Source organism: Ambystoma mexicanum, chromosome 8 (genome assembly GCF_040938575.1).
Source record: "Ambystoma mexicanum isolate Mex_15411 chromosome 8, UKY_AmexF1_1, whole genome shotgun sequence".
Classification (NCBI taxonomy): Eukaryota; Metazoa; Chordata; class Amphibia; order Caudata; family Ambystomatidae; genus Ambystoma; species Ambystoma mexicanum.
The window spans coordinates 843,963,842-843,976,572 of NC_090929.1; the positions used below are offsets into that span (position 1 = coordinate 843,963,842).

The following is a 12,731-nucleotide window of genomic DNA, read 5'->3' on the forward strand; positions in this document are numbered from 1 at the left end:
AAAAAAAACACTGGGCAATCAACATTGGGAGCATAAACATTAGAAATAAGGATCTTTATATTTAGGCATTCTCCCAGAACCATCAGAAACCGCAGCTTTACATTTCTTTTTTTATAGCATACAATTAAACCGTGATTGATATAAATTGCTACTCCTCAGGAATTAGAGGAGTATGACGAGTGATACCTATGTGTGTTTTTTTTATTGTAAAAGAACACACGGGAAGCTGCTGTCCTGTAAACGGGTCTCCAGAAGCATCAATATACTCATTTTATGTCTAGCTGAAAACATTTGGATTAGTTTCCCTTTCTCCCCTAAACCTGTGATATTCCAAGTCATGACATTAATATTTACTGTAGGATCACAGAGTATAAGAGTTTTGGATTTTGTATATTGGCATCTCAGGAGCCACCCCATATGTGCAATGAACTTCGATACATGTACCAATTTTTATTTGGTGTTGCTAAGCTTAGTCTTGTCTGAACATTTTATACATTTATTAGGGTGCGAATACAAAAATAAGATCAATAGCTCTACTTTGGTACTGTAGAGATGCAGCAGAATGCCTTTGCAGGAAGTCCCACCCCTACTGCCTGTATGTTGGAAGGCTGACATCGCACCATGCTTGACACCAGTAGTTGTGACCATACCACGTCAAGTGTTCGAGAAAAGATATCCACTGAGAAGACCATATCAGATGACAATCTCTTGGGAGAGGTCCCAGATGGAATATGAAAATGAGAGAAAGAGAAGCTGGGGACATCACAAGAGGTGAGAGTGACACACTAAGAACATAAGATGATGTATGGACCTTATTGAAACTTGTGACGAAATAAGGAACCAAGTGAACGTTCCTATGCAGAAACAGGTTTGCATTTGCGTGTGTGTATTGCACTGCAGAAAATACACCCCGTTAAATGAATGTACAGATGCAGCAACGCAATAGATGAAGTGATCATAGAAGCTAGCTATTCGTAGTGAAGAGACTGCAGGCGCAGCCACCATTTTATAGGATCTGGACATCAGTTATATTCTGTTAATTACTTTTATAGGGCGCAAGCATTTGCCCAAGGGCATCTTGGCGCTAAGAGGAGGGAGTTCTAAGTGAGGAACAAGCCAAAAAGTGTGAGACCCATTTCAGAAGATTAATGTCTTTATCGCCTTCCGAAAAGCAAGGTGATTGGTTAATTTCTTGATGAAGAATGGAAGTTCATTCTGCATAATGGCGGCAGCTACAGAGAAGGCCCTGCCTCCTATCCGTGCTCGCCGATAAGATGGGACAATGAGAAGGTCGGCCGTAGTGGAGCCTAACACGCGGGTGGGAACATAGCGTGTGAACTTGACTTGAAGGAACTCGGCTCCCAAGCCGTGCACAGCCCGGTGCACAATGCACAGAGCCATAAACCTAATACGTTGGCTCACAGGGAGCCAATGAAGAGACCGGAGGACCGGGGAAATATGGGCTCCATAAGGGGAGCCAGTAGCCATTCTAGTGGCCAGATTTTGTAAGCGCTGCAGTCTCTGAATAAGCCCCTTCAGTTGAGCCAAATATAAGGAGTTGCAATAGTCTTGGCGTGATAGTATAAGAGCTGCTACCACCCTAGGACGGAGAAGCTCAGGAATCAGGGGAAGTACTTTCTTCAGGACTCTGAGCTGGAAGTGGCCTGCTTGACAGACAGCAGTGATCTGATTATCCATAGAGAGAGATGCTGATAGTGTCACACCCAGATTTTTCACTTTCTTAGTAGGAATGGGGAGGTTGCCAAAAGATATAGGCCAGAAGGAGTACACCCAGAGTGAGGGATCAGGGGGGCACCCCACCACCAGGACCACTGTCTTGTCTCCATTTAATTTGAGCCAATTTTCCTTCATCCACTTACCAACAGCAGTCAGGCATCTTCACAAGCACAACGCCACCTCAGCCTGATCTAGATCTAAACGTATCAGGATCCGAGTGTCGTCAGCATATGAGTAACACCGGATGCCGAAGGAGCGGATGAGACAGACAAGTGCCCAAATATAGATGTTAAAAAGAATTGGAGACAAGGAAGAACCCTGCAGTACTCCACAGCTTAGAGGGCAGGGAGTAGAAAGAAAGGGTGGCATGGAGAGAGTCCGAGTACGATCCGCCAGGAATGAGGTGAACCATGCTAGTAGTTGGCCAGATATACCCATCTGGGCAAGACGGGACAACAGTATGGGGTGGTTGACCATGTCGTAAGCCGATGATAGATCTAGTAAAATCAGGGCACTGACCTCACCTGAGTCTACCAGTCTGACCATATCGTCCTGGACGTAGACCAGAGCACTCTCAGTGCCTCTGCCTGGTCTAAAGCCGGATTGCGCTGGGTCAAGAAGAGAGGATGATTCCAGAAAGGAGGACAGTAGAGGCAACACCAAAGATTCCAACAGTTTAGCAAGGAAAGGGAGAAGAGAAATTGGACGGAAGTTAGCAAGGACAGTGGGGTCAAGTGATGGCTTCTTTAGGAGAGGGAACACTCTTGCTATATCAGTGTCACAAACTTTAGTAAGTTCAAACCCACAGAGAAAGAAGGATCAAGAGTTGTGTGCAGCAGGAAAGAATTAATTGAAGACCGCAAACTCACATGATCAAGCTGTTTGGGCCTTATATCAAAGTTGGAGCAAGCCAAGGCTGGTTATCTATTCTCAAAGGCAGCACACGTGAGAATCGGAATCACTCCTCGTCAAGGTGTAAAGAAAGAACATCATGAGTGCCAACTAGTATTCATTTAAGGCAATTAAATGCTGCACATCAGGGCGAAGCATGTCTCCTATCACTTGAGCCGAGGATGAAAACAGCATTGGGCATTGCCTCACAGAATTATTGTAAGAGTGTGCCCTCACTCGTTTATATTCCCATAGACAAGAGTACACTGCAAGGCCAAGTTCAAAAACAATCTTCATGGCAGAAGGCATGGACGATGAGCGATGTTGGGCTAATTGAGTTGGGAGGTCCAGTCAAGTCCACCTCCTGGCACCTGGGTATGAGTTTACGTGCTGATAGAATGCCAAATGTTCCAGACATGGCACAAGCGTGCCAACCAATTATAGAAGGCTTTAAAACTAAGAGACTTATAGTGTAAGAGCCAATAGTATTCTGTGTACTTAATAAGTGTTGAGGGTGACTTGCACTAGAAGCAGGCTTAAGTAGTCCACTGGATAGTAGATGTCCTATCAAAACCCGACCCTGTATAGAAAGTACACATAGATGTCCCCCTTGAGCCAACCACAATCCCCCATATGTTTTTCTTTCTTATTTGTCATGTAGTATGATGTCACTTATCACACATTTTTAGTATAAACGACTGCTGTGTTTATGTGATTTACGCTGAGAGCATAATTGAACGTCCTTTGATGATGTCCATTGTAACTCCCTGTTTCAGATAATTGATAATAAAACAGATGAAATACTTTTTGCAGGCTTCCTGAGTTGGTCTGATTATTTGGTGTATATGTTTACTCTGCCTCCCATCCGCTGCATGACACGTTATTGATTAAGGACCATATGTTGAGTACCCCTGCGAGGCGCTAGTCCCTCAGTGAGTAGATGAACCAGTGTTTTTTGTTAAATAACCATGACATTGGTCTTGGACTTGTGTGCCGATAAGTCATTAATATGTTAGTTGCACATATGTGGACATGTGTTTCAACCGTGATTGGGTCTTTTTAAAAACTGGGCTCTTATTTTCTTAGTTTGCTGTTATCGAATTATGAGGAACTTCTCTCGAACAAACTTATAGGGGATCAAATTCCCTTGCTCCTGAAATGTCTTATACCCAGTTTACTGAAGGATAAAGTGTCCTGTGGCGCTCTGCGCGCTGGTTAGCTTGTCTGAAAATAATTGGGACCATGCCGGCAATCCCAACCTGCTAGCTTTGTATAGTTTTACTACCTCCAGCTCCATGAACATTAACTCTTGGTGCTTCATGCAATACAGGGTCAAAGAGCAGCACATCAGCTCCAGCAAATCACTGCTCCCAGTGGTGAAGCCCCATTACCCTGTAATCATTATGCGGGCTAGTATTTCAGGTGCATATTATGACATGAATTAAAATATTGATGCAGTAAACCAAACATCTTTAAACATTGAGTTTGCTACAGATGATGTTTAAGGTGGGGGGGTATCTGCTCCCCGTGATGACTAGGGTCCTGCTGGTAGACCTTTTGGGATTCCCCATTTCACAAAGAGCTTGAGAGGAATCAGAGAAGTAATGCATTTTACCACCAAGAATCATCCTCAGTTTGCTGGAATATACATACATAGGAAAGCCTTTGCGCTTTTGTAACAGAGTTTTCTCCGCAGGTAAGTCTTTCTAGGATTCTTGAACAGATGGGCTAAAGTCAGGATAAATCATGTTCATCATGTTCTGCTATCTCATTTTCCCCTCTTTCTCTTGCAGTTCTTGGAAAAGTGACACAGATCCTAAATTGAAAAATATGTGCCATGATTGGACAAGGTGGAACTATGGAGGAGGCATGTGGATCAGTCTGATAAGCTTGTTCTCGGAGGAAATATTGAGAGATCTTCGAGTTCTCCAGCATTGACAATGGAAGGTTTTACAGGAATGGTCCCATCCTATCTATGGGTGTGCATTCTCATAAACCAATCACACTGATGTTATTCAAGGTGATCACACTTCCACAGTTTCATTTTTTGGCAAAACTTTCTTGAGATCAGGTTTCAGGTTTGCAACATCTGCCTCAAGCTTAGTAACTCCACCACCCAGCTTCTCCAATCTTCGCCAAGGGTCTGGGTCCAAAATACCTTCAACTATCCCTCCGTTAATACCCCCCCTCTCGAGCCCTTCGCTCCTCTAACTCCCTCAGGGTCAGTAATTTTTCAAAGAAACAAGCTGGGGGCAGATCTCTGTCTTAGGTTGGGCCCTCCCTTTAGAATAGCCTTCCAGCCATCTTGAAACTTGAGGAGAACCATCTCCGGTTCCGGAAGCAACTCAAGACCTTCCTCTCAGCTTCTGCCTTTGCACCTCTTCTCCCCTGCTGAACTGCTTTGATCTCTCGGCACTGTGAACCTGGCTACCCTCTGTCCTTCAGGCACAGGTGCCTGCACACCCTGCCTCCCTCCTGTACTACCTCCGGGCCACCTATTGCTCTGGGGTCTGTATCTGCACCCATACAGCCCCCCACCCACTTTTCTTCTGCACTTATCAGATACACCCTATCTGACTAACCCAGCACTTTGCCACTTGCTGGCTGCACTACCACTGTATCACCTTTATTTATTTATTGTACTTATTGATTCTGTTCTCTCCTCTGTTCCGCACTTTCTACCTCTTGCCCTTCCATGCACTTTCCCCTTTTCCCTTTCCCTGGGCCTAGTAAGATAGTTGTTTTTGTTACCCCCTGTTCCCCTCCCTTTGCTTGGTCGCGCTCTGAAACACTGTGTACGAGCGCGATATAAATAACATATATCATAATTGTGCATTTTACTTTTTAACCTTAAATGTTAATGTGTATATTTTTTGATTAATTGTCAATGTTATGTTTCAACGCCTCTAGCAGAGTCATCTATGGACCATTGTCTATTGGCACTCAGTGCGGTTCCAGCAGATTGGCAGTGTCTTGTGAAGTAGAAGTGGCTGTTTCTTTTGCTTGCTTCTGGAGTATCCCTCCACCTTGGTCTGCTGTTTATTATTGCCTATGTAGCTGGTGGGCATGTTAGATGCACACGAGGGCCCATGATAGAACTGTGATAAGTCTGAAGGAAAACACAGGGCAACAATTAGAGTTGTCTACTTCTAGTTAAAAGTGGTTACACGCTGTAGCTCAAAGATGTCATTTTTCCAGTGGTTTCATATCAAGGTATAAATTAGCTTTCAGAAATTGATTAGCAGAGTTTGCTAATTAAAATGTTCTTGATTAGCAAACATACCCATTTGATTAGCAATGTTGTACTAATATTTTTAATGTCACCAGATGTTATTTGCATTCAAAACATAAAATGAGCATCAATACAGCATATATGTGTACCGCTGAAGTAAGGTATTAGTGAGACGAATCAGAGCTTGCAAACTCTTTAAAATTCCATTAGTGGACCTGCAAGTTAAGTCATTTTGTTTACGTACTCAACGTAAAAGAAATGCGCACAACCTATAGCAACGGGTGACAAACAATATAAATGCGCTTTCTGTAAAGTGGTGCATGTCACCACAAACCCACTTTATGTTTGGCACACTGCTGTCAACTAAGCGCAGTGAAACATTTGACATTTACCGCAAAAAGTCAATGTTACATAAAAGGTTTAAAAAAAACCTGCAAATGGGAGTGGGCGAGTGAACTTTGCAAGCTCTGGCTGAGTGTTTGTAAAAGATTAGATGCAACAAATAGATTGATGTGATAAAAAAGACTCTTGGCCAGCTCCCCTGCAGGAGCGAATATACAATGCAATCATAATCATTGAGCAAAGTGAGCTCTGGAGGCTAACTACAATGAGTTGTATTGCAGTAGATGTGGTAATATACAGTTTGGATGGAACTATTGATCATTCTTTTGCGTAAACATCTAGTTAGCCTTGTGTATTCATTATGTTAGAGGAAAGAAAGTAAGAGTCTAAGCAGAGTACATGGCATAGCAGGCAGAGAATTTGGTCAAACTACGTGGAATGTTGTATTTTGTAGTTTGCTGCATCTCACTTTCAGGGTAACTGGTATAAAACCTCTCATGGGTTGAGCACCAGTTGCACAGATAAATGCAACCAGCAGGTCACAGAACTAGATGTGCCATTAAAAACAGTTGGCTACTAGATCATGTACATTTTCAAGTGTTCACTCGTCAATATGATGCAACTTCCCCAACAACAAAATAATCTAGTGGACACTATGAGATTTAGATACACTAACCCAAACGTTACTGTAAATCATGGAGACAATGCAGTGTTTTACAGAAGCAATACTGTAGTTATGCATTATGCAACAGCTTAAATTGTTAGGAATGAAATTGCATGACTTTAATAAAGTTACACATACTGGTATTTGCCAAAGAGGATTTAGATAGCTAATAAAAGTATCAACCCAATTACTTTTGGTTTTCAATTGTTTGAAAAAGAATAAATCTTGCCTAGCACTCCCACACAGGCCTTTGGCACTTAAGAGTGAAGGAGATTATTACTATTGCTCTCATTCTCTCCATTAGCCTGTTTGAACTTGCAGTGAACAGAGAAGAGGGTGGCAAGAGCCTTGAGAGCCAGAGAGGAATTCAGGGTGAGCAGTGTTTTCATTGAGCTGTGTAACTTAAATAGCTAACGTTGCTATACAAGTGTCAATTTAATTAGCAAACTAACAGAATCGCATAGCAAATTGCTATGTGACACTGCTTATTTTATGCCTTGCATATGATATGCCTAGAAGAATGCAAGTGTAATATTAGCACTATATCATTAAGGACAGGAATGATTCTGGCTTGTAACTGCAATACAGAGAGCCATGGGACAAATGTACAGCAATTAAGAATTATAGTATTAATAAAATACCAACAGCGACCCTCACAGTACATTCGATCCTTCCACACTTATTTTTCCTCGAGTAGGGGGTGGAAAGAGGCACTAGCACACTGATTGGGCCCCCCTACGTCAATGGCCTCCGCAGGACCACTACATCGGCACTCTGCAATTTCTGCTTCTTACAAATCATTTCACCAATTGTTCTTTGGGCACGTCTCTCACTGATGTAGTGGTGCCTTGTTTCGTTCAACCTTGCCAATGGAGAAAAGCAAGTCTCTGGCATCTCTCACCACTCCATTCTCCAGGTGTTTTTCACCACCATTACCAGCACTCACCACAATCTCAGACGTTCCGCCATTTCCCTGCACACACATTATATGTATGCGCTTCTCACAACTAAGCGGTTCTGTCATATGTGTTTGGATACATGCTGATGGGCGGGCTACTCTAACTTGTGGCCATCGCATTGGCTGATGATCTGGTAACCACGTCTCCCCTATTTTTCCAGTCGAATACAATATTTTATTTGCCCATACCATTCTAAAATCTGCTCAAGCGTCACTTCCCCTACTATTATCTACTTCAATACAACATGACTTTAAACTGGAAACGTATCAGCAGTATTTATGTATCTACTTGGTAGACTTGGGTAGCATTGACAAAAAAGGGATGCAATGGAATAAAAGGAAAATCCTATTTATCTAGCTAAAATATACTTCTTGCTATATTTAGGAACCAGTTAACACTTTCTGGACTCAAGCAGAGCTCCTTTTGACTGCCAAATATTAATTCATGCATGCTACATTTCTATGACCATTATTCATTAATTTATATCTTTATGCACAATTTTTTTCATCAATAATGTTAATGTGGTTATGCAGATTGCTTTTGCTCATTACTGTCATTTAATTTGATGACTGGTTCAAGTATTGGAGTTAATTCTATGCCCTGTGATTTAACACCCTACCTTGTTCTGGTGACCACGAAGGTGGTAACTCAGGGGGCTGAACATTAAGAGCCAGTGGATGTTGGTCCGGGTGGCGGTATGCAGAGGACTCCATGTTCAACCCACCTTAGTTCATGGCAGGGGAAAATCAGGGGAACCCACTGTATGCCAGTCTTGGAGTCTAGATGACTTCCACATCCTATTGGTCCAGTAGGAGATACCATCCTGACAGCTTTACCTCTGCCCAAATCCCTGGTGAGACCCTGAGAGATGATATTGATGCACCCCATTGCCACCTGAGAGAGCCAGGAGATCTCCCTGAGGAGAGCCAAAACTAAAATGGTAAAAGTAAACATTCCCTTTAAGAACAATACTTTATCTGTCTTTGACAATGGTGGTAAGTGTTTTGGCGAGAAGCCACAACAATATCCAATCATTACACCCTCTTCTCAAGGGCTCTTCTGGACACGCGGTGACACTGTTGCCAGTTGGTGATTTCTGGAATGCTCAGAGTTCCACGCAGGAGGAAAAGCTTTAGAGACATTGTTTCTCTGTAAGCGATGAACACGACGGGATGCAATGCTAATATTTGCCCATACACTCACTAAAACCAAGTGTTCCAAAAGGTTACCTACTCCATTTCCAACTTTAAATCATATTCTGAAAGCCTAAAAGAGTCCAACACAGTACAGAACCAAGCAGGGTCAAGTGAGAAGACCTAAGAACAAAGGGGGCAGCAAGGCCAATTGAAGGCTTGGTCCAGTCTGTTAAGCCCAATGCAGCCTCATGCGCATTCATCAAGAACAGCGAATTACAGCTATCAAACAATGTACAAACCACAGCTGCGGGCTCTCACTAGAAGACACACAGAGGGGGAGGGGGGGCGGGGGGACACACTATACAAATACTCTGCTACTGTCAGGCAGTGTGGGTTTTGTAAACTAAATGGTGAAAGAAGCAGAGGCTGGCAAGATCGAGGAGAGTGGAGTGAAGACAACAGTGTGGACAAGAAGGAGTTGGTAAGCGATAGGAGGGCCAAAGAGGAGGGGATACAATCAGGGTGAGAAGGTAGGAGTATTTTGTAGCCAGGAAGGAGGCAGTGTCATCAGAGACTGAGAGTGGACCGTAGGAGGTAGTAACAACTGAGTGTAAGCGAGCAGGTGGTGGTCTGAAATTTGAGCAATTGAGGAGTTGATAACATCAATGAAAGGATTGTCGCAAGAGAATATAGCATCTCGACAGGCAAGTGGAAGTCAAGAAGAGGTGGTAGAAGCCAGAGTGCAGGAGGACGGGGTGAGACCAAATGAGAAGGCGGCGTTAACGGCACCAGAGAGTAGAAGTGAGTGATACAGAGGAGGTAAAATCTAGGGGAAATACTGATATGAAAGTGGGGGAAGAAAGAACACTATGAGGAGGAAGTGGCAGGAAAAGTGGTTGCAAAGGTAGTACCAATGAAACGGGAAGAGGTTCAGGGAAGAACATCAGGAGGAGAGTGGATAGCTGAGAAATGGACATCAGGTGGTGAGGAAAGGGCCCAGGATGAAAGAGAGTGTGCAGACTCCAGAAGGCCTGGTTGGCCCTAAGGAGGAATACATGGTAGGTAGGGAAAGAGCCAGGGTAAGGGAGAACACATTGAGATTAGAGAGGTGGGAAATAGAAACCAGGCGCAGGCTTAGGCAGATCCCAGGGATCATTCTCTAGCTTTTACTGTGGCTACATCCACTTACCAGTCTGCTCATAAGGCTTAACATCATAATAAGTCTTGGGCACTGGGGTTCCATACACAACGGCATCTAGTTCAGACCAAGAAATAGAGTTCATGTCACCCTGAAGCCTGTTATTCCAGGAAGGGAGGAAATAACGCCCTTTAAACTGTACAGACAAGGACACTTTAATCTGAGGCTGTGAAGGCCAATGTACCTGCATTTCGCAGAAGAGACATTTGGCAAGGGGCAATCTGGGAGGTGGAAGGGACCCCATCCCAAGGAGGTGAGAACCACCCTGACCCTTTTGGTTGGGGAAGATTCCATTATTGTAACACTTTCCCTAATAAAGACAATAAAGACAGTGAACTCTGACATTGGGCCACAGATCTCAGGGTGAAGATGGCTGTGCACATGCTCCCTTCCAAATGCACAGATATTGTAAGAGAATTAGGTATAGAAGATGCTTCAATATTACGAATATTTGAATGGTAGGTTAGGAGTTATACAAATAAAACAAGCACCAAGCCCAGTGTGCTTTATGCACCTAATCTAAGCAACAACCCTTTAATCACAGATAAATCTGTCAAATAAAAAGATATATGTTGATCCTAATGTTTCCAAAATGCACACCAATTTTACACAAAGATGACTTCAGCCCTCACTGGTGCTAGTTCTCCCCATCTCCATTGCCATAGAGGTATTGTGCAAGAGTAATATAGGAGTGTTCCATCTTGGAATAATAACCATCGATAATACATACATTACTATGGATAGTCTAGGTTTTGATAGTGTGCTTTGTTTAGTAAGACATGGGTAAGTAACTTTATTATGACTACAACATATACTGGAAGTGATCATTAGACAAAAACTTTGTATTTTATTTTTTTTGTTCGAAAGAGCTTTTGCATCCGCTCCTCCCCTATACCCTTACAACTGTTTTTGTACTCTTGTAGTGTAGCTTTTAGCAATGGGTGGAGTAGGTCCAGCAATGTGTGACTTGTCTACATAAAAAAAGACAGACCTAGGATGTGACAGAGGCACAGGGGGAGGAGGAGAGAGAAGCTGAGAGAGTTAGAGAGAGTAATTGAGAGAGAAAAGGAAAAGCGCTATATCAGCATATAATATACTGGGTATAGCTAATTTTTGATAAAAACCTTTTGACACAAAATAAGCATCAGATACACAGGGCTAGCACACAGATAAAAACAGTCTTATGATACATTACCGTGAGTATTCCAGTTTAGGAAGAACCAGGTAAGCAATGATGCAGAGAACAATAAAGATGTCTGCAGTCAGGAAGAAAACAAGGGCGCTGTCCGTCACACTAGTTGCTGCTGCCAAGTCGACTATGGATGCTAGAGCACAGATGGTTCCACCCATAGCCTGACCTACACAAAACAAAGGTGATATTTACAGAACATCTAATATTTGAAAGACAATTGTATTGCTGTCATTGCCATCACTGTTTATGAACATGCATTATTAGCGTATCTGATTTAAATCGCAACATTAGTTATGTAATACAAAGTTCATCAGGGACTAAAATTATCCGGTTCTCCCTAGATGTGCACAATCTAACCAATACCTATCACTTTGCTGCAAACAGCATGCTATGAACTGTGTGATTAGTAATCAGAGATTACCAATTTTTATCACACCCACTGCAATGGGGCTCAAGAATAACCTACAAGTCAAGTCACATATGTGGAAGGCGTAGAAGGGTACTAGCATCTCAGAGGGCAAAAGGAAGTCATAGGCAACGTGATGCAACCCATGGAGGTGGTATATGGAAGATCCACCCAGAACTCCCCCAGTCCCTTCTCAGAAGCCCTCTCACTTACTATGCCGATACCCTGCAAGGAAAGATCTATAATACAGCCGGCAAAGAAACATTACACATGAGGGATGTTGGGAAGTGCAAAACGTAGTATCCTATGGTGAAGAACTGGAGATCACCCTGAGGAAAGACTATCATTCCAACACACAGAAGAGCTTTGCAGATAGCATCCGGCCACGTTTGTGAATTAATTTGCCGAGTGGGAGTCTGAAGGGTGCACATCAGGGGAGCAAGCCTCAAAATAGGCCCTGGAATAATGTCTAATAAGAAGTACATGGCAGAAAGGAAAGGGACACCAAAAAAGCATGCGTGCAAGGTATACATTCGTTTTTAAAGATTGATCAGCCAAGGTTGCTAATCAACATTCTCTTGATTAGCAAACAAATTTAGAAATTCTGTACTAATATTTTTAATGTCACCAGAGGTTATTCCTACCCAAGACCTAAAACTACAAACAATACAGCATTTGTGTGTACTTCTACAGTAAGCTATAGCAAAATGATTCATCTTGGCTATGAGAACTCCACTCTGCTGTCTTAGTTCTAAACATGAATTTCAATAGAACTGTTAAACGTTTTATTCCAAACTTCCAACATAAAGGATACAATGCTTCAAATTCCCATCTGTAGCCGCATTGGGAAAAAAAATATTTTCCCACTGTACAAACATGAATTAGTACTGAAATCAGTTTCAATGTTTCAGAGTCCTCCAAATTAATTGTGTTGAGGATATATCAGCATTAACTTGGGTTCCGTAAACAATATG

General features: G+C 42.7%; 1 protein-coding gene across 2 annotated transcripts in view; it reads right to left on the reverse strand.

The window, feature by feature from the left end:
• The window catches only part of SLC29A3 (solute carrier family 29 member 3), a 401,717-nt gene that overhangs the window by 129,115 nt on the left and 259,871 nt on the right, over window positions 1-12,731 (reverse strand). For both annotated transcript variants that reach the window (XM_069610729.1, XM_069610730.1), the window contains one exon: window positions 11,355-11,517. In XM_069610729.1, coding sequence (XP_069466830.1) covers window positions 11,355-11,517 — 163 coding nt within the window. The remainder of the gene's footprint in view (window positions 1-11,354; window positions 11,518-12,731) is intronic.